This window comes from Staurois parvus, unplaced genomic scaffold, assembly GCF_062004578.1.
Source record: "Staurois parvus isolate SC_StPar_1 unplaced genomic scaffold, SC_StPar_1.0 ptg000031l, whole genome shotgun sequence".
NCBI lineage: Eukaryota > Metazoa > Chordata > Amphibia > Anura > Ranidae > Staurois > Staurois parvus.
The window spans coordinates 6787338-6810067 of record NW_028317827.1 but is presented as its reverse complement, the minus strand read 5'-3'; the positions used below and the strand labels follow the sequence as shown (position 1 = coordinate 6810067).

The 22730-nt window shown below is 43.7% G+C and overlaps 1 protein-coding gene across 17 annotated transcripts in view; it reads left to right on the top strand.

The window, feature by feature from the left end:
• BAZ2B (bromodomain adjacent to zinc finger domain 2B) overlaps positions 1–22730 on the top strand; it is a 413209-nt gene that overhangs the window by 366147 nt on the left and 24332 nt on the right. For all 17 annotated transcript variants that reach the window (XM_089659801.1, XM_089659783.1, XM_089659815.1 and 14 more), the window contains 8 exons: positions 2631–2696; positions 9621–9761; positions 10738–10992; positions 12558–12772; positions 17007–17081; positions 18391–18625; positions 21198–21260; positions 21681–21825. In XM_089659801.1, coding sequence (XP_089515927.1) covers positions 2631–2696; positions 9621–9761; positions 10738–10992; positions 12558–12772; positions 17007–17081; positions 18391–18625; positions 21198–21260; positions 21681–21825 — 1195 coding nt within the window. The remainder of the gene's footprint in view (positions 1–2630; positions 2697–9620; positions 9762–10737; positions 10993–12557; positions 12773–17006; positions 17082–18390; positions 18626–21197; positions 21261–21680; positions 21826–22730) is intronic.

Sequence of the window (22730 nt, the reverse complement as noted above, 5' to 3'; positions counted from 1 at the left end):
CCTGATGATTTGAGAGCTCTGGCTTTGGCTCAGGTGGTGGACCACTACAATGAGACCACTGCTTTTGCACAGAGAACAAAGATTCTCTGCAGCTGCTGGCAGGGGAAAGCTTTTCCTACTTAGGCCGTGGTTATTTTTTGTAAAGAATAAAAACTGAAAGACTTTGTTTTGATGCACCTAGAACTTATTTAGCTAATTTAAACTGAAAGTTAAGTAGAACATTAAAGAGAAACTTTACTCCCCCCCTTCCTGATTTTTCTCCCTGCTATCCCCTTTTATCTGTTGTGCTGGGTTCAGCAGATTCGGTGTTGTCCTACAGCGATCCGCTATCCAGGTGTCACAGCCTGTGTCACACACTACTCTCTTGGTCTTCTTAGTTGACTGCCTCTTCGGAGTTCAGGCAACCTGGCCATTGATGACGCAATACAGTTCTGCCCCCCATCTGCTCTGTGAATGGGCTCCCGCTGCCTCCTAGGATATAAGACAGGTACAAGCCAAGGGATGAAGGAGCAGGATATGTCATTCTTCCCTCCCCTGTGGAAGCAGGGGGATGGGGGCAGAAGCATGGACACAAAGTCAATTTGCTGCATGAAGTTCTGCTTTAAGGACCTCTTGAAAATAGCAACCACAACTCCTCAACTCCACGAGGTTGGACAAGGCCAAGCTATGTCAAGCTATGACAGCAGCCATCCCCTCTGAAAGAGTTTGGCAGGTTCCATAAGCATGGGTCTGATATAATAGAAAAGGTCAAAGAGAACATCTGTGTTTGTTCTTATAGCAAGTAATCACATTCCTTTATATTCCTAGCACAAGGATGAGAGATTTGTATTGGCTGTTATGGTGGCCATACATGTGTTGATAAATGATCAATTTTAGTTATAAGAAAAATTCAATCTATAGTTGACAACCCATTCAATCGATTTGCCACACACAGGGAAGTGGATTTCAATCAATGGCTACGAAAGGATCGTAATTTATGAGATCATAAGTTATAAATTGCATCTCGGTTTCCATCATGTACTCTCATATCTGGTTGATCGAAATGCGATCAATATTCCTGCTGTTGCTGATCAATGCAAAATATTTGATCATTTTCTGCCTTGGTTGATTGAGTCAGTTTGATCAAATCCGATCTATATTGAGTGTAAACCAGTGGTTTCCAAATTGCATCCCAGGGGCCAGATGTGGCCCTTTGCTTGTCTATATTTAGCCCTTTGGGCACTTTTTCTCTCACTGATACCAGAGACTATTCCTCCCACTGACACGAATAAGAGGCATAATTGACATCAATAACAATGCACCAACAATGGGGCACTATTCCTTCCTTTGACTCCAACGGGGCACTATTCCTCCTACTGACACCAACAATGGGGCACCATTCCTCCCATTGACACCAACAATAGGGCACTATTCCTCCCATTGACACCAACAACAGGGCACTATTCCTCCCACTGACACTAACAACGTAGCACTATTCCTCCCATGGACACCAACAATGGGGCACTATTCCTCCCACTGACACCAACAATGGGGCACTATTCCTCCCACTGACACCTACGATGGGGCACTATTCCTCGCACTAATATCAATGATGGGGCACTATTTCTCCCACTGACACTAACAACGTGGCACTATTCCTCCCATGGACACCAACAATGGGGCACTATTCCTCCCACTGACACCAACAATGGGGCACTATTCCTCCCACTGACACCTACGATGGGGCACTATTCCTCGCACTAATATCAATGATGGGGCACTATTTCTCCCACTGCCATCAACAATGGGGCGCTCTTCCTCCCCTTAATACAAAAAATGCCAGGATGATGTCTACTCCCAATGACCACAGTCTGGGCCCCCTAATGTCTGAAGGACAGTAAACTGGCCCATGTTTAGAAAGTTTGGAGACCCCTGGTCTAAACTGATCAGAATGGAAATTATGCCTATTCGAGTGTTTGCAGATTTGATCATTTTGACTGGATCACACATCGATCAGATAATAAAATTGAAGAATGTGTCTACCATTACCCAGGCAGTTCTTCATTCACTTGTGCTTAGATCAAGCCCACCTCTGAGGCTTCTTGTAAACCAGAGTCTTCTTCATGCACAGGAAGTTCTGAAGCTCCTAAAGTGAAATTTCAGGATCTCCCTGCTTGCAATAACATAATCCTTGTAGTCAATCCACTGATAGCAGAACGACTTGAGTTGAGTCACCGGTTCCTAGTGTTTGCATAGGCTGCTTGGGTTCAGGGCTTTGGTTCCAGACAAAATGGCTGCCCGCTGTGTAGGAAAGGCATATATTAGAACAGAAGTAAAGTAGCTTATTTATGTAAAACTTCATACTCGCTAAGCTTATTAAAAAGCATCACAGTTTAAGTGACCATCAGTATACGTTGTGCATTTTTCGACAGTCTTCATTATTCATTGCTTTACATTTGCCGCTTTTGATTGTGTACCCGCTTTCTAAACCTCGACTAAAACATGCACAAACTTGACATGCTCTGTATTTATAGCACTCACTGTGTCTCAGTGCTAAATCTGCAGCTCTCAGCTTCACGTCCACCAATATTTTTTATTTTTTTTTAATGTTCTGCTTGTGCTTTTGTCTCATCTTCTATCTGTTTTTGCAGGAGAGAGAGAGAAGGAGACAACACGTAATGCTCTTGAAGGCTGTGGAAGCTCGTAAAAAGGCTGAGGTACATGCAGTGTCAGCATTACCAGGGACGCTGATAAATGTCCTTTCTAGATAGAATTCCCTGACAGAATTTTTTTCATACCTCCGTGAGTTTATTGTTCTGTCAGCCATCATGTTTAATGTACGCCTGTCACCTACGCGAAGCCATTTTGTGTGCTTTGTACAGAAGTCATGAGAAAACTGCCTTTCAGATCAGATCATTGGAAACTCAGAGAAGTGATAGGCCACAGCTTCCTGAGATTGGGTGACAACTAAAGAAAATATAAAGTGTGCTGTCAGCGGGTATAGATTTTGAACATTTTTTAAAACAATATATGTTTATTCAGGTTTAGTGCCTACCCCTAAAAATGAGCTGGATGTATTCCATGAGCTAGATGTGTTTTGTAAATCTACAAAATATACTGTAACTGGATAATAACATTTATAGGTAAAATACTGTCAATCTAGAGAATATCCGATTGCCTTCTCGGAGTTTGAGCAGTTTATTTATCCCTAACTGGAACAAATTGACTTCCTCTGGATCAACTGTGGGTATACTGCAGGATTCTATATATGGATGTTTTATGTTTATTTGTTCTGTTTTTTATATTTTTCTATGGGTTGAACTAGATGAACTTGTGTCTTTTTTTAACCTGACTAACTATGTAACTATACCTTTCATACCTTTATGGTAACTGCCCCTATATTTGAGACTGTGATTAGCATAGCTCCTGTACTACCGTTGAGAAACAAATCAGTAACAGTCTATTGTTTTCAGATATTCTGAGCAAATTGATAGACTTTATTTAGAAGGCCATAAAGCTGCAGATATTTTCCCAGAATGATATAAGGGAGATTCTGCATGGCGTTAAATGACTTGTTCCAATGCCAGGACCCACTGTAACCCTCACCCACTAGTGACAATAGCACATGCATAGCTTTTTAAAGCTCACATTTTGTTTTTTGGGGTTTTTTGTATAGTTACATTGGTGCAGCTTGAACCAATGTAAGAGCTGATTCACACATGTGCGGTGCGGATTGCAGCTCAGGTTTCAAAGCTACTTGACACAGTAGTTGTTCACAGGTTCGAGTCAGGTTTACATCAGGTTCAGGAAAGTATTAGGTCAGGATTTTATCCTGTTCACACATGTACACAGTTTAAAAACGGTTCCCATAGCAGTCAATAACCTGTAATCTGCACCTGAACCAGACAGTACTGCTCAGAAATTGCACAGGACTCTTTTTCAAACCACGCAGAATCTTCACTGCCAGTGCACCGGACATATGTGAACAGGCACCATAGGAAGCAATGTTATTTCACATGTCATTTGGATTTTTCACGTGTCATTTGGATTGGATGTGGTTCAAACCGCAGCCAATCCGCATATACAGTGTGTGAACCGGCACTAAGTATGAATATCTCATGCTTGACCTATCCTTGTGTAAGCTGCTAGTAGTTTGCTGTAGTAGTTTACTATTACCAAGCTGGACCATGTCAACTCAGGTTACCCAATTCTCAGGCAGGTCATTGACAAAACACACAAATACTCAACTTGAAAGAAGAGGGAAGAAAAACAAAAAAGGGGGAGAGAGGAACAGAAAACAATGGATACAGGACAATCAGTGAATTTTAAATGCAACTTTGATAAATCCGTTTGACTTGATTTCAGCTGAACAGCAGGGAAAGGGAGGGGCCAATAGTAATGACAATCAGGTGTCCTGCATTTACATTTGCTGGCCAAGAACTTGCTGGCAGGAGGAGAGAACAGAGATAGCCTCATCAATCTCCTGTTGCTCCTTCACTGTCCAGCCAAAGGCTGGGGCCAGGGCAGTGACCAAGCTGTAATGGTTAACTGCAGCATGGGAAAGTCATAACCCCAACCTTGCTCTGCTGTCTGGCAGGACTGTGTAAATCTCAGGACTAGGAGGGTGCAAATAAATAAAAATCCTTTGGCAGGTAAGACCACTCCTGTCTGTGTAGTTCAACTGCATATTTAGCTGTTTGCCTGTTGCTCAGTTTTATTTAAGAGCTTAGAAAAATTCCCTGTGCGATAACCAGCAGCTTAAACTGCCTGAAACACTGGTTATCTCCACCAAGGTGGTCAAAAACAGCCCAGTGATAGAAAAAAATGCATTATTTTTAATTATTGCCTCATTTATGTGCACGCAAAGGAAGGGGAACAGTAAGCATAGTCACTATGCTATGCTACTAAACAAGAAATGAACAAATAAAATAGATTTACATAAAAACAAAGTATCAAAAATATTAATATTTATTAATAAGAGGCTCTCCTCCTATCTAACCCAACGCTCCTTCAGTGTTACCTATAACGCTACCACCTCCCCCTCTCTCCCCCTCTCTGTTGGGGTCCCCCAAGGCTCGGTCCTCGGGCCCCTTCTCTTCTCCATCTACACTTCCTCCTCGGCAAACTGATACACTCCCACGGCTTCAACTATCACCTCTACGCCGATGACACGCAAATTTACCTCTCCACCCCTCGCCTCACCCCTTCAGTCTCCGCCCGTATCACCCACCTACTGAACGACATATCAGACTGGATGTCATTCCATTTCCTCAAATTGAACCTTTCCAAAACCGAGCTCCTGATTTTTCCCCCAGCCCATGCCCCCTTCCCCCCCACCATCTCCATCATGACCAACAACGCCACCATCTGTCCCACCCCACAAGCCAAAGTCCTAGGTGTAACTCTAGACTCAAACCTGTCCTTCCAACCCCATGTCCAATCGTTGGCAAACTCATGCAGGCTCCACCTCCGCAACATCTCCAAAATACGTTCGTTCCTAACCCCAGACACTACTAAACTACTCGTTCACTCCCTTATTATCTCACGTCTGGACTACTGCAACTCCCTTCTCACCGGCGTACCTCGTCACAGACTATCCCCGCTTCAGTCTATCCTGAACTCAGCGGCCAGACTCATCCACCTTACCAACCGCTCCGCATCTGCCACCCCCCTCTGTCATTCCCTCCACTGGCTCCCGATTGCCCAACCCATTAAATTCAAACTACTAACACAGACATACAAAGCCATTCATAACGTTGGCCCAAACTACCTCACCGACCTGATACCCAAATACCACCCTACCCGTAATCTTCGCTCCTCACAAGACCTCCTACTTTCTAGCTCCCTGGTCTCCACCTCCCACGCCCGACTGCAGGACTTCTCCAGGACTTCCCTCATCCTCTGGAACTCACTACCCCAATCCATCAGACTGTCACCTACCCTCCTCACCTTTAGGCGCACCCTGAAAACCCATCTCTTCAGGGAAGCCTACTCCGCCCTCACTTAACAGCCGATCTCCTCCTACCACTCCATCCCCCACAGCCACTTCCTCCTGTACCACTATCCCAGTGATGGCGAACCTTTTTGAGCCCGAGTGCCCAAACTGCAACCCAAAACCAACTTATTTCTTTCAAAGTGCCAACACTGCAATGAAACCTGAATATCGAGCTTTTGGTTTAGAAAAAACAACTCGTACAGTAGTGCAAACTAATTAACAGTACAGGGATGACCAGAGACTGCGGACACAGTACAGGGATGACCAGAGACTGCGGACACAGAACAGGGATGACCAGAGACTGCGGACAGTACAGGGATGACCAGAGACTGCGGACATAGTACAGGGAATGACCAGAGACTGCGGACACAGTACAGGGATGACCAGAGACTGCGGACACAGTACAGGGATGACCAGAGACTGCGGACACAGTACAGGGATGACCAGAGACTGCGGACACAGTACAGGGATGACCAGAGACTGCGGACACAGTACAGGAGATGACCAGAGACTGCGGACAGTACAGGGATGACCAGAGACTGCGGACAGTACAGGGATGACCAGAGACTGCGGACACAGTACAGGGATGACCAGAGACTGCAGACACAGTACAGGGGTGACCAGAGACTGCGGACAGTACAGGGATGACCAGAGACTGCGGACAGTACAGGGATGACCAGAGACTGCGGACACAGTACAGGAGATGACCAGAGACTGCGGACACAGTACAGGAGATGACCAGAGACTGCGGACACAGTACAGGAGATGACCAGACACTGCGAACAGTACAGGGATGACCAGAGACTGCGGACAGTACAGGGATGACCAGAGACTGCGGACACAGTACAGGGATGACCAGAGACTGCAGACACAGTACAGGGATGACGGGATGACCAGAGACTGCAGACACAGTACAGGGATGATCAGAGACTGCAGACACAGTACAGGGATGACCAGAGACTGCAGACACAGTACAGGGATGACCAGAGACTGCGGACAGTACAGGGATGACCAGAGACTGCGGACACAGTACAGGGATGACCAGAGACTGCGGACACAGTGCAGGAGATGACCAGAGACTGCGGACAGTACAGGGATGACCAGAGACTGCGGACACAGTACAGGAGATGACCAGAGACTGCGGACACAGTACAGGGATGACCAGAGACTGCGGACACAGTACAGGGATGACCAGAGACTGCGGACAGTACAGGAGATGACCAGAGACTGCGGACAGTACAGGAGATGACCAGAGACTGCGGACACAGTACAGGGGATGACCAGAGACTGCGGACACAGTACAGGAGATGACCAGAGACTGCGGACACAGTACAGGAGATGACCAGAGACTGCGAACAGTACAGGAGATGACCAGAGACTGCAGACACAGTACAGGGATGACCAGAGACTGCAGACACAGTACAGGGATGACCAGAGACTGCAGACACAGTACAGGGATGACCAGAGACTGCAGACACAGTACAGGGATGACCAGAGACTGCGGACAGTACAGGGATGACCAGAGACTGCGGACACAGTACAGGGATGACCAGAGACTGCGGACACAGTACAGGAGATGACCAGAGACTGCGGACAGTACAGGGATGACCAGAGACTGCGGACACAGTACAGGAGATGACCAGAGACTGCGGACACAGTACAGGGATGACCAGAGACTGCGGACACAGTACAGGGATGACCAGAGACTGCGGACAGTACAGGAGATGACCAGAGACTGCGGACAGTACAGGAGATGACCAGAGACTGCGGACACAGTACAGGAGATGACCAGAGACTGCGGACACAGTACAGGAGATGACCAGAGACTGCGGACACAGTACAGGAGATGACCAGAGACTGCGAACAGTACAGGAGATGACCAGAGACTGCGGACAGTACAGGAGATGACCAGAGACTGCGGACAGTACAGGGATGATCAGAGACTGCGGACACAGTACAGGGATGACCAGAGACTGCGGACAGTACAGGGATGACCAGAGACTGCGGACACAGTACAGGAGATGACCAGAGACTGCGGACACAGTACAGGGATGACCAGTGACTGCGGACAGTACAGGGATGACCAGAGACTGCGGAAAGTACAGGAGATGACCAGAGACTGCGGACAGTACAGGGATGACCAGAGACTGCGGACACAGTACAGGGATGACCAGTGACTGCGGACAGTACAGGGATGACCAGAGACTGCGGACAGTACAGGGATGACCAGAGACTGCGGACACAGTACAGGGATGACCAGAGACTGCGGACAGTACAGGGATGACCAGAGACTGCGGACACAGTACAGGGATGACCAGAGACTGCGGACAGTACAGGGATGATCAGAGACTGCGGACACAGTACAGGGATGACCAGAGACTGCGGACAGTACAGGGATGACCAGAGACTGCGGACACAGTACAGGGATGACCAGAGACTGCGGACACAGTACAGGGATGACCAGAGACTGCGGACACAGTACAGGAGATGACCAGAGACTGCGGACACAGTACAGGAGATGACCAGAGACTGCGGACACAGTACAGGGATGACCAGAGACTGCGGACACAGTACAGGGATGACCAGAGACTGCGGACAGCACAGGGATGACCAGAGACTGCGGACAGTACAGAGATGACTGCTGACCTTTGGGGAGGGAGGGGGAGCGGGTACCTGAATTTGACAGGTACCCGCTCTTACTTCCGCAGAGTTTTTTTTTTATCTTACCTGTTCCTTTATCCAGCCGCGCGCTGTCTTCCCGGCTTCTGTAGTGTGGGCGCTCGTCGGACAGCCGGATGCCCAGTGCGCATGCGCGAGAAGCTCTGCGCTTTGTGATTGGTCCGGCGGCTTCTGGGATCTGTCATGTGTCCCAGGTACCGCCTTACCATTCACAAAGAGCACTGCTTCTTGTGCATGCGCACTTGGGACCCGGCTGTCACGCACACTACAGCCGGGAAGACAGCACGCCGCTGGATTCTCCTGGCGTGCCCACAGATAAGGCTCGGCGTGCCGGCTGTGGCACGCGTGCCACGGGTTCGCCATCACTGCACTATCCCCTCCCTCCTAGATTGTAAGCTCGAAAGAGCAGGCCCCTTGACCCCCTCGTGTATTGTATTGTTACTGTACTGTCTCATGTACTGTCCCCCACTATAATGTACAGCGCTGAGCAAACCTTTTAGCGCTATATAAATACTGTATAATAATAACAATATACACTGATATGGTTGTTTGCATTAAACTGTAAACATTACGTTTGTACCCTAAAAAAACCCCAAAACTCTAGATTCTGTTTCAATTTTACTCCCGTCGAGTGCCATTTTGTCACATTTCTGGGATGACATTTTGGTTTCTATAAAAATGCCAATCTGTAAGTTTATGAATAAACTTTATATGGATTATGAATATAATTGATAGTCTCTTGACTGATTGATAGCTAGTCTACCCCATGCCATTTTTTTTCTTTGCAAGTGATAGAACTGATTTAAGCATCTCTGTCCGCAAACGGTCCTCTTGTAGTCTCAGCACATCATGATCAAAAGCATCTGATGATAGCTGTTCTTGCCCAGAGCAAACAATCAGACTCTTCTTTTCATTTTCCTGTACACTACGGAGATGCTGATACATTGTTGTGTTATTGTTCCTCAAGGAAAGAGAACGTTTGAAACAAGAAAAGCAAGATGAGAAAAGGTTGAATAAAGAGCGTAAACTAGAGCAAAGGCGGCTAGAACTGGAGCTGGCCAAGGAGATGAAGAAGCCAACTGAAGACATGTGTCTGGCTGACCAAAAGGTATCTCACAGGAACTACAACCCAGACAAGAACTTTTATATAGTGCTGACAAGAGAGCTGTTTAGATCTGTACGGAGCTGTTACATGGGCTTGTATTTTGCACTGTCCTTGACAGCTCTTCATCTGTGTACAAAACTGCATGCCATGCGGGAGATTTATTAAAACTGGAGCACTCAGAATCTGGTACAGCTGTGCATGGTAGTCAATCAGCTTCTAACTTCAGCTTGTTCAGTTAAGCTTTGACAATAAAATCTGGAAGCTGATTGGTTTCTGTGCAGAGCTGCACCAGATTTTGCATTCTCCAGTTGCAGTAACCCCTGCAGAAACCTTACCATAGAGATGAGTGGAGGCCTGTAGACAGCCACTGATGCCTGGCAATGTCAGCCAAGAAAGTGGGCCTGAAAACAAGCTCCAGTTTAAGGAAAAACTTTGGCTTCCCAAGTGCTGCAGCAGTTAATTATAAGTGCATCTGCACTTACAGTATTCTCTCAGTCCCACGAATAGCACTTCAGCATGCCAGGGAAGTCCACCCAATGCAGCTTCCTATGATGGATGGTGGGATGAAAAGATTTTGAAGAAGCCGTGGCTATCAGCATCATCACTGCTGATTGACAGGTCTGTAACTTGTCAGTCAATATCTGACCAAATCTAGTCCTGCTCAATGCTTTCTGGATTGACATATCTGCCTCTTTTGTGGAAATCGGCCACCTGTGAGCTACAGTGTTTGGAAGCAGGAGTATGTGAGATATCAATGCGTTGTTTATTTTAGAGTGGCTTGTGCATCACATAGCACCTGGTTTCGGTACTTTTTTAGACTGTCATACTGGATTAAATAAAATGTAATCTCATAGGTGGTACAAAACCCCCCCAAAAAAACAGCAGTAATAATTTCCTTAGAGTGATTGTATTGTTTTACATATTTGTAAGCTTAACTATTATGATTGGACCAACCTTATAACATCTACTTGTCTTGTAGCCTTTGCCAGAATTACATCGTATCCCAGGACTGATCCTTTCTGGTGCCACTTTCTCCAACTGCCTCATGGTGGTGCAATTCCTACGGAACTTTGGGAAGGTTTTAGACTTTGACCTTCATTCTGATATCCCGTCCCTCGGTGTCTTTCAAGAAGGTTTATTAAACATGGAGGAAAGCATGGGAGAAGTGCAAGACTTGTTGGTGAGGCTGCTATCTGCAGCTGTATGTGATCCTGGAGTCCCGCCAGGGTACAAGGTAACAAACTCCGGTGTTATGTGCACTGATTTATTATTGTGGGAACATAGCTGTTATAGCATTGTGTTCTACTATGATCACAGGGAAGGGGAGGGCCTGTGTCCACAGGCTTTTGTTTGCATCAGATGGGTTTTGCATACCCACACAAATCTATGAGAAAGCAAAAGCAACATAAAGCAGGTCAAAAAGAAATTGGCAGAAGCTCAAATGCACCTGTCAATTAATTCTAAATATTCTCAGAAGCATCTCACATTGTCACCATCAACACAAGCCCAAATTCCATCAACACAGGCCTTTTACACTGCAGCATGCATGCAGGACAGTATACATATTTACTAAAGGCAGTTAATCTGACATTCATTATGAGGATGCCACTACCCCATATGTGACAATGTTTAGGCCTGGTCATTGGCACTCAGGTCAAAGCACTGTCTAAGGCGCCTTACACATGGGACAGACTCCGCTTGCGACCCGCTTGCTCAGTGCGGAATCAGTGGACAGATGAGCAGAGCAGGCAGATGACAGGTCTGTGTCCGCTCCGCTGTATGGGCAGCTGGATTTAAACAGTCTGGCTCTCCGTTTACACCCAACTGTCCTCTGATCCAATCCGCTCAGGTGGAGGAGAATGGATTCTATTCTGTATGTTTTTGGCAGATCGGGTTGGAGGTAGGGGGGTGTAAACAGACACAAGACCATTTGTCTGTTGCAACATAGAGCCGAATGGAGGATCCAATCAGATCCACCTGTAAAATGGTCAGGAGGACCTCAATTGAACCGTCCATGTGAAAGGGGCCTAATAGGGGAGGTCACATGCTTTCTTATACCCAGAAGCCTTGCACTGTTAATAAAGGAGCAAGTGCTCTGACAGTGCAGGGAGGGGACAGGGAGGGTGTAACAGTGAGTATACTTTATTAGAGGCTTGGATAATAGGAGGCTCTCACTTCTTTCAAGAACTGGTGGTTTGGTTATGAATGACTGTTGGTTTGTTAAATTACTAACTTTTTTAAGCATTGGAAGGACCTGAGGGTTTCTAACTCTACCCCCATTGCTGTGGAGTCTCAGTTTTACTCTCTCTCTACTTTGTAGCGCTGTTGACTGGTTGGTGGAGTTGGGAACTCTGATACAGATCCTTCTATCTGACTCTCCAAAAAATTTAGGAAACCACTGGGTGATTCATCCTACCACCATCTACATAAAAAAATGAGAATCTGTCCTAGTTTAGATGTACTGATCCTTTTAATTTTATTCAAACATTCACATGAAAAAATCTTTTTACTTTAAGGGAAACAGTAAGTCGATTGCAGTATTAATATAATGTTGCCTTTTAAACACAAGTGTCAAGTATTTTATTGGCTTTAGGATGTTTTAAGTGTTTTATTTATAATAATCATGATTACATTTTTATAGAGCTTTTCTCCCGTGAGATTCAGAGCTCTTTACATTTACAGCAATCACAAGCGTAATTTGTCAGTATGATGAAATGATATTAATTGCAGGCTTGTTCATGAGATGGGATTTATGTGCTGCCTGGATACATTCTGATGCCTCATTATTTTCTCTTTAAGGCTAAAACAGCTCTCGGAGAACACTTAATGAATATTGGTATAAATCGTGACAACGTTTCTGAGATACTTCAGATCTATATGGAAGCGCACTGCGGCCAGACCGAACTCACAGAAAGTCTTAAAACCAAATCTTTCCAAGCACATACCCCAGCCGAGAAGGCGTCCGTTTTTGCTTTTCTGGTCAATGAACTTGCCTGCAGCAAAAGTGTAGTCAGGTAAATAGAGTTCTATGAAAGCAGAATTCCAGGATGTTTGGTTCTACATTGCTAACATTTCCCCCCTGCCTTAAAAACTATTTTGTGATGTAGGTCAAGGTTCTCTTATGCTTCCAACAAACTGTTGGATGGGAGCAGGTTAATGGCCCTGTTATGTCACAGTGATGGGTCGTCGCTTTCGACTTCAAATGGTCATATGGGCAATGCTTACGGGCATTGCCAGGGAAGTTTATAATTGACTGCTCTAAAATCGCTTACACACAGTGCTGTAGTTACACCCCATGTAGTGCTGAGAACTGCAGAGTGTATGTCGGTGACAGCCAGGCCACTGAAGACCTAGACTATGCAAACCATTATGCTGTCCAAAAGAAGAGTGTCTACCATGAAAACAGGCTGCAGTAATTATGTCTAAAGCTGCCAGGGTAGGAAGAATAACATTAACATGATCTTCCCCAGACTTCCACCTCACAAGGTAAGTAATTTAACTTAAAACAGTGAAGCTCGAGCTAAGCTTTAAATACTCCCATGTGGACTTGGTACTTCGTAGACAAAAAATGGCAGTGGGAGGACATGGACAAGACTTTGATTTTTTTTTTATACTTTTTAAAAATACTAATTTGTTCTCACATTGTCGATTACATCGTTATGATTGGCAGCACAGCTTATAGAACACAAAGCACCAAAGGTGTCCACTGTGTAAGTGTAACCCCGAGCTGTTTACACTTTACTATGGCAGCATTAAAGGGTTATGTTCTGATTTGGTCCACCATCAAGAACCTCAAATGCTGACAACAGGTGTAGTGTATACTGTTAAAAAATGAGTGCACTCTTCACTCTTACCTTTATATCAAGCCAAAACAGTCTAAACTGTTTTGTGTATTTCATATGAAAGTGGTTCTAAACCTAAACATTTTTTTCCTTAATGCAGTAAGGGAATAAATGCCCCCCTACCTGTCCTAGGTCCCTCCCACCCCTAAACACTTACTTGAGTCATCTATTGACCCAGCACTGTGCCCGACTGCAGCTCTTCTCTCTCCTCTTCCTGCTCTCACAGGTTACATGGAGAGCAGTGGGAGCCATTGCCTCCTCTGCTGTCAGGCAAATCTTGTGAGGAGGAAGTGGGGGAAGTGGGCGAGCTGCACTGTATGTGTCTTGTTCAGAAGTGGGTCCACATGGGTGCCCCAAGAGCACATGGCTTGCTATGGGGGCACTCAGAAGAGAGGAGGAGAGGGCAGCGTTGGCAGGGGACCGCTAAAGATGAGGTATGGAACTATGCAATGATAAGTATAACCTCTTTAATTATTAAAGCAAAAAAATTAACCTTTACATCCACTTTAAAGCTGAACTCCAAGTAAACAATTGAAGACACAGATCAAATATGTATATAGGAGAGCTGTTTATCTGCCACAAGAGTTGTATTTCTGTTCAGCCACTCTTGAGATTTTCACAGCACTGCCACACATCACAGTCCTGTCTTTCAGGGGAAGGGACCTGATATTTCTCTGCTTCAGTTCAGTAACCCTTACATGTCTAATCCCCACTCCAAGACTGTGACTGGACAGTGAAAGGAGAAGCAGCAGCAGGCTAATGAGATCATCTCTCTTTCACATTGGCTTTCCTCCTATCAGTATGCTCCATTCATTGTAGAAAAACTGATTTGCTCTTTGTACTGCTTCTTCCACTCCCAATCTGAGCTCTGCTGTATAGTGGACTCAAAAATGCTAATAAGCCATTTAGGTACTTACACTGCTTGCATTTAAAAATACCTTTACTTATGTAAAATGTAAATACAAAGATGCATTAATGTGTGTCTTTTATATATGCAAGGAATTTAGCTTTACGATGTTGCCCACCTATGTTCACGCTGCCTATGGCAAGTTAAAGCAGGGACTATACATAGATAAAAAAGCCTGCGTGGTTTATTTTTATTTTTTTCAGTGTAGTACTATAGATCTTTCAATAATGTTTGTTTCATTTGCTGTTCTATTGCATTAATTGTATTTACTATAGTTCTATTGCTCAAGACTCTTTACTGCTTTTCACCTAATATAGTATTATGCTGCAGATCTGTTCAGTTGACATTTTTATTATCCACTCATATCCTATTTTTATAACACTTTACAGCCTACTCCACAACCCCTACACTTATATGTCTATTTTGGCATTTTCTACAGAAGTGCTTTTTCTAGGACAGCTAGGTATGACAGACAATGGCATTCCAGGGGATATACAGTAGGTGTGGAAAAAAACCTAATCTCTGTCTTTAGAGTATCTTCTGCCACAAGTAATGTTTTCACATCATAATTGATCAGGGCTACCAATGGCAATATGTCTGCAAAAAGAGATGTGCCTAAAACCCAATTATAGCCCCCAATTTTTTTTTTAATAGGATAGGTAGGAAATAAGGGAAATTTTGCCCAATGGTGACACATACAGCAAAAAAAAAGTTTGCAACTGAAAAAATATTTTAGCTGGGGTTGAGATTTAACTCACTAATCTGAATATATAAATAACTGTATTTGATGTAAAGATGATAGTGATACCTCTCCTGTTGCCCATGACACCCAACGCCACTGCTGCATCCTGTCGTGGGGCCAAAGGGGGGAAACATTGACCAGGAGATCCACACTCTTGGAAGCATCAGTTTTATTAAGAAGACTTTGGGGGACTATTTCTCTTTAACTGAGTTGTACGGCTTTGGCATCAGCTGTACAGGCAGTGGGACAGGTAATTACATACTACCTACCTTCTTTACAACAACATCAATTATTTTGATTTCAGATCAGCGGCAGTTACTTTAAAGTAGCAGAGTTACTTTAAAGCCTTTATCAGAACAGACCCATCACAGTAATGTAAATGCTGTACAGTTGGCACATGAGGTGCCCTTTCTTTTATTCATCACTCCTAGTTTCCAGTACATTGCTGGAGCCCCAAAAAGGAAAAAAAATATGTCTCCAACCTACTTACCAAAATGTATGACTTGGTGTGTGAGCTGCCTATCAACACAGACACAAGTGATGTCAAATAAGACATGCTCAACTGTCTGCAAGCAGCAGTCTTCTGAAATTTGCCATTGTGCTCTGGTTTGGAAGGTAAGCAACCTTTAGGGTAACTACTATACAGTAGTTAGTTCATTTTTGCTTTACCAGCTTTGAAAACAGGTTCAGTTTAAGGCCATATGTATACAGCAGGGGCGGACTGACAACTCATGGGGCCCCCGGGCAATAGGGGATCATGGGGACCCTGTGTCCCTGCCCACACTTAAAGCAAACCCAAAAAAGCTTCTGAAAGGTACCAGGGGCATTTCATGGGGCCCCCCCCCGGGCCCTCGGGCAGTGCCTGAGTGCTCGAATGGTCAGTCCGCCCCTGGTATACAGTATGTCCTGCAAACACTCCTAGAAGCCTTTCCTCCTGGCAGCAACGTTTTGGCAGAAAAGGCGCCTGACGCTTGTAAAAGTGTGTAACACGTTTAGGCGTATTTACAGGCATCAAGCGCTTCGGTGTTAATTCATTTAATTGGCCAGAATAATAATTTATTCTGGCCATAGAAATTAATTAATACTCAAGTGCTAAACGCGGCTAGCTTTAACCCACATTAGACGCGTTTACATGTGTTTACAAGCATTAAGCATTCTCTCTGCCAAAACTCTGCTGCTCCTGGAAACCCTGGCAGTGGGTCTTTTTTCTGCCTCTAAAAGCTTCTGCCACTAAATGCTAAATACTAAAGTCTATGGGGTTGACTTACTAAAGGCAAATATACTGTGCACTGCAAATGCAGTTGCGCTAGATCTGAGGGGAAGCTCTGAAATGAGGGGAAGCTGCTGATTTCTATCATCCAATCATGTGCAAGCAAAAATGCTGTTTTTTTTATTTTCCTTGCATGTGTTTGGGTATTCTTTTCAAAGTGAAGCTTCATCTCATTTACTAAGCTCTGGAGCAAGTGTACTTGCAGAGTACAGTATATTTGCCTTTAGTAAATTAACCCCATTGTGTACACGGACACATAAGCTAACATGCAAGGGGGTTTAGAAGCAGGAAAAAAAACACCTGACACCCCTAGAAGCAGCTGCAAAAATTTCCCGTGTGCATGAGGCCTTAAAAGTGTGGGATAGTGAAGAATAAACAGTTACCGAAATCATTTTAAAGAATTTAGAATTGAAAAATACTGTATTTGTTATCTGTATTACAAAAAATATGAGTGTTAATAATTTTATGGTTTTTTTTTAATTTTCAGTGAAATAGATAAAAGTTTAGAACACATGTCCAACCTAAGAAGAGATAAATGGATGGTTGAAGGCAAGCTTCGCAAGTAAGATTTTATGTATTTTTAATAGTATTAGAGATATAACTTGTTTTCTTGCTCTGATGTGACATAACCCTAGTAAATGTTTGCTACATATCTCTAGAGGTCACTTAGGCCCTGTACACACCTGTGCTTTTTATGTGCACTGTAGGTGCGTTGTGTTTAAAAACATCCTACACGCTGCATCTTTGATGCACTTTTATGAAAAAAGGAACTTCTGATTCCTATCATAGAGCCCTCCAAGCTGGCTGATTACACATAGGTTCTCTGGACCCATCTTTGCCATACTTTGCTGGGTTTTTTTGCCTTCCTTTGGATCAACTGTGGGTATAGGATTATAACTTTTATTTTTTCTATGGTTGAACTGGATGGACTTTGGTCTTTTTTCAGCCAGACCATGTAACTATGTAGCTGCTTCTCCAGTGGTTCTGACAGTCTTGTTGACCTCTTTGTGGTCTTAGTCAACCCCCTTCTCCACATTAAGTAATTGCATTACCAGAAAAACCAGGGGTTCTTTTGTAGTGCATGAGGAGTGATCCAAACTTACTTTTTCTTCCATTGTCCCACCTTTCCTATTTATTTATTGTCTAACCTCAGACCTATTGGTTAGCTTACCCCTTTCCATGTAAGGTATACTCATTTATCCACGCTCCTTCACCACCTTTCCGCTCCCATGGTGTCCTTGATTCCTTGCTCTAACAAAGCTCTCCTCTTCCAAGATATAGTGCTCGGGCCTAAATGAGCAATGCTCAGGCCCAACACTGCCATATTGGGGGGCAGTAACATCATCCACCAAGGTAAGCTCCTGCACCATCCATCACCGGTGTTTACTCTTGCAGCAGGCAGGTGGCAAATGAGTGTAGATGGGTAAACGTCCTTGCTGTAGAAGGTGAGCTACCAGCGGGCATTGGGGTTGATTTACTGACAATAAATAAGATGTTCATTTTCCTTTAGCTCAGTTAATGTGCTAAAAATTCATTTTGCAAAGAATACCCAATCACATGGGAGAAAATAGTGTTTTTGATAGCACATGATTGGACGATGGAAGACAACAGAGTTTCAACTTCAACAAGATTCAATAAGTTAAAGGATCATTCCCTTGCAAACTGAAAATCCCCTTTCAAGATGAACAGCCTATTTTCCTTTTGTAAATCAACCCCATTGTCATCATGCCTTGAACAGGCAGGTGACTGTATCTCTTTAAAACAGGTCTGCAAGACAAATAGCTCACTTATTTGCCCACAACTGCTGTTGTCATGCTAGTTGAAGGTATTTCAACCAATAGAATAATGCATGTCTTACCCTTGTCTTGTAGGCTGAGAATAATACATGCTAAAAAGACTGGAAAACGTGACTCCATCGCAGGAGCTGAAGGCGGAGAAGAGCAGCACTCATTAGGAACCCCCACACCAGGCAGAAAACGCAGACGGAAGGGTGCAGACAGCGACTATGATGATGATGACGATGATGACAGTGATGACCCAGCAGAAGAAGATGAAGACGACGATGAGGATAAAAAGGGGAAAAAATCTGAAACTTGTGATGATGAGGTATATGGATTTAAGGGAAATCAGTGCATGAGACAGGGCCTCTTTTGACCTTTTTAACTGAAGCAAGAAGTACCTAGTGAGGCAAGGCTCATTAAACAGCCTCTATGGCACAGTTTTGTCAAAAGTCTCTACTGGATCTTCATCATGGATTGTCTCTAAATGTCCCAGCTTGTTTTCACCATGAATTAGAATGCATTCCTGGCTGTTTGCAGACTTGGTGACTATAGGGTCCTACCTGAAATTACATTTGTTTAACTGTGATTGGACTGAGAAAAGCAAAGTCTGTGCTATGATCATATTAGGGAAAATAATGTATATTCAATTTTTTTTCAGTTAATTAAAAATATGTAGCAAAGTTAATATGTTATGATATATATGTTCCTTGCATTTTCTTGTGAAGTAGTACATTCTGAAACAGACATACTGTATTTGTGAAATCTCAGGACACTTAGAGAATAATTGTGTTCTGATTCATACCTCTTACAGTTTCTGAAATCTTTGAACGGTGCAATGGGACTATCCATGCACAATTTTACCTAAATTTAAGCAATTGCTTTTGCAAATTATGAAAAACAAGCACCGAGAGGTGTAGTTGACATTTCCATGCAATTTTTAAATGAAGAGCAGAAGAACAGGAATGCCATAAATATATACGTTGAGATCTTTGAAGAACTGTATTTACTTTGTCACCTGACTGAACTATCTACTGTCTAGATCAGGGATTCTTAGTTCCTCCAGAGGTGGTTAGGGGTTCCTTGAGCTGTGGCTAATTGACCTCCAATCTTATGGTGCTTCCATGGTTCCAGGTCCAGTGCCACATGGCAGAACCAGTGGAATGACACAAATGAACATTTAGCTGTCTTTGGCATTTTGACCACCACTGTAGGGATTTAATTCTTTCTACTGACCACCAACGGAAGGTGCATTTTCCCAACTGCTCCAAGATTAATTAATTTTTGCAGGGGTTCCCCAAGACCTGAAAATGATTTCAAGGGTTCTTCTATGGCAGTCTTTCATTGACAACAAAAATGGGACACTATTCCTCCCACTGACACCAACCAATACCAAAGATCAGGCATTGTTTACTTCCACTGGACACAGTCCACCTACCCTAAAGTCTGAAGGATAGTAAACTGGCCCTTTATTTAGAAAGTTTGGAGCAGGGGCGGACTGACAACTCATGGGGCCCCCGGGCAATAGGGAATCATGAGGCCCCTGTTTCCTTGCCAAAACTTAAAAAAGCCTATGAAAAGGTACCAGGGGCATCTCATTGGGCCCCCTATTGACCCTGGGCCCTCGGGCAGTGCCCGTGTTTCCAAATGGTCAGTCCGCCCCTGGTTTGGAGACTCCTGCTGTCAAGTAAAAAAATTAAGAAAGGCTGGTCTAGAATAATACTGTGAAATTGTAATTTTATTTTAAGGTAGGTTCAAGGGCTAAAAAGAAATCAACATTTATGATGTTACAATGTAACTAAAGACAAACGTTTTTCTATTAGTTTTGGATAGAGTGAAGAGGGATTAGAACACATCAGGGTTTATTGCTATCTGTGCCTCTGTTATGGAGATTCACCTTCTGTATTTGCCATGTTTACCATTATCATTGAACGTGAAAGTAAAACAAACTCTTACATTTTGGATTGTCCTCAGAACAGTAATAGAGGGGACATTTGCCAATTTTGAGACTGACTGATGACAACCAGGGATTCTCTCGCTTTGAAGGGACTTCCTCTAACATCCTGTTTTGGCTATGGGACAGGAAGTGAAGTCTCCCTAATGGGACACAGATGGCACAAAAGTGACAGTGGTTATAACAATCCCTTACTCTATTCAAATTAAAAAAAATGCCATTAGTTCTGTTTTAATGACTAGAATGGCTGTGATCCAGCATGCCCAGCCACACAGCATAGGCAGGTCTTACACTGCTGCTGGGTAATACAGCATTGGTATGGTTAACCCCAATACTTTGGATTCGATAGTGAAGCAGCAGCTGATGCAGTCAGCTTTGTGTTCCCTTCTCCTATTATAATGTTTCCTTGGATAGACTGAAAGAAATGTGCAATGAAGTAGAACCATGACTGACTCCAAGTGCTGACCGTGCCTTTAGTGTGCTGCTGTACAAAGGATTTCAGGGCCCTAATGTAGACCAGTTCAGGTACTTATTCTAAAGAATGCCTACTTGTATTATTTTTTAATATCTGCTTGGAGTTCAGCTTTCTTTAAGGGCCATCTGAAGTGTTTTTCTTTATGATGAACATTTATTTGTAGGTATCGTCATACTCAGTAAATCTTTGCTGACCACTGGCACACAAGAGTCAGCAAATGCCAACATAGAACTGTATCACAGGAAGTTTTCTCTGTAGCTGACAGCAAACCTTGGAATACTGAATACATCATTGCCCATTTACAGGAACAGTGTTAAAAGCACGTGTGTGTGAGCATTAAAGGCTTGCCTCAAATCCTTGCACAAAACATGAGACCTCCATCACTGTGTTGACTGCCAGGATAGAGTCTTTTCATGTTTTCTGTGAATTTAAATGCCCGGAAAATGTAATTATTGCTTATGTTGTCTATAGGATGATGGCGACCAGACTGCCACAGTGGAGGAATTGGAAAAGCAGATTGAAAAGCTAGTGAAGGTAATTTTTGTTTTTTCTTGTATTTTTATGTATTACGTACAGCAGGGTTTCTCAACCAGGGTTCCGTGGAACCCTAGGATTCCTCCAGAGGTTGTTAGGGGGTTCCTTGAGATATTTCTGCCTCTCAGATAAGTTCCCACTGACACCATTTATCCTTTTAGCTATCTTTAAGGGAGTAATTCTTCCCAATAACCACAAGCATAAGGAACATTCCAAATGACCATCACACTAATGTAGCAAGAGTTGAAGATATAGTAATTTTTAGTAGGGGTTCCCTGAGATTGGAACATTATTTTGAGCTTTCCTCTGTGTTGAAAAGTTTGAGAAAGGCTGATGTACAGCATATTACCATTTTGCAGAGAGCCATTGAATGTACTGTTACTGTAGAGGTCATTACTATTAAGGATATTTTTTCCACAGCAACAAAACCAGTACAGGAAGAAGCTGTTTGAATCCTCTCATTCCTTGCGGTCAATGATGTTTGGGCAGGATCGGTATCGGCGGCGGTACTGGATTCTCCCACAGTGTGGCGGCATATTTGTGGAAGGAATGGAGAGTGGTGAAGGTGAGTCATGAAAAACCAGTCTTGTTTTCAGTTCTTTGTCTGATGTCAGGATCGTATAAAAATGTAATAAAACTATTTGCTTGATTGTCTTGCTAATATTTGGCAATAGCAGCCTTGAGGAGAATTATTATGCATCCACACATCTTGCAGGCAGCCATTTTGTAGGTTGAGGCAATTATTCTTGGATGCAGCTTGATGACTTATATTTAGAGCAGATACCACAAATACCTTCTATTACCTTTATAAGCTAGAAATCCCTTTTTTTAGCTTCTCCTAAAGCAGAAAAGAACCTGAAGAAGAAAGTTTGCTAGTAGGTAGTTTTTTGGCAGAAGAGCATTTATATATGTCTTCTGCCAAAATTAATTTCCATATCTCTTATCAAGTGTATTTTTACTGCAAATATGCAGTGCAGTGTACACTCTTGGTATGTCTCAGAAGAAAGAAGCCTAGTCCCGGAATCACGCAAATCTATCATATACACGGGCGTTGCATCATTAGTGGCCACCCAATGGCCAAGGACACCAAGAGCAGAAGAAGCTTCAGAGAAGATGGAACTTGTAGCTGGGAGGAAGATCATGGAGCTGTTGCTGATACAGCGCAAACATCAAAGGTAAGTTTGCCATAATGTGCAAGTGCTATGCATATTTACACATTATGGCTAGTGCCCCTGCTGCACCCAAGCCCTCAGTACCTTCAGTGCAATTTTTTTTACTAGGGGTTGACTTGTCTGCAGGTCCGCCAGCTGCCATCTCTCTTTGCAGTAAGAGTGCCTCTACTGGCTACTGAGACATCATCATTGGATGTAGAATAGCTGTTTGGTGGGCTTATCACTGAAGCTAGTAAAATCAGTATAAAAGTAGAATTATTTTCAGAGAGGCATATAAAGGAGGTATTTTGGTTACCAA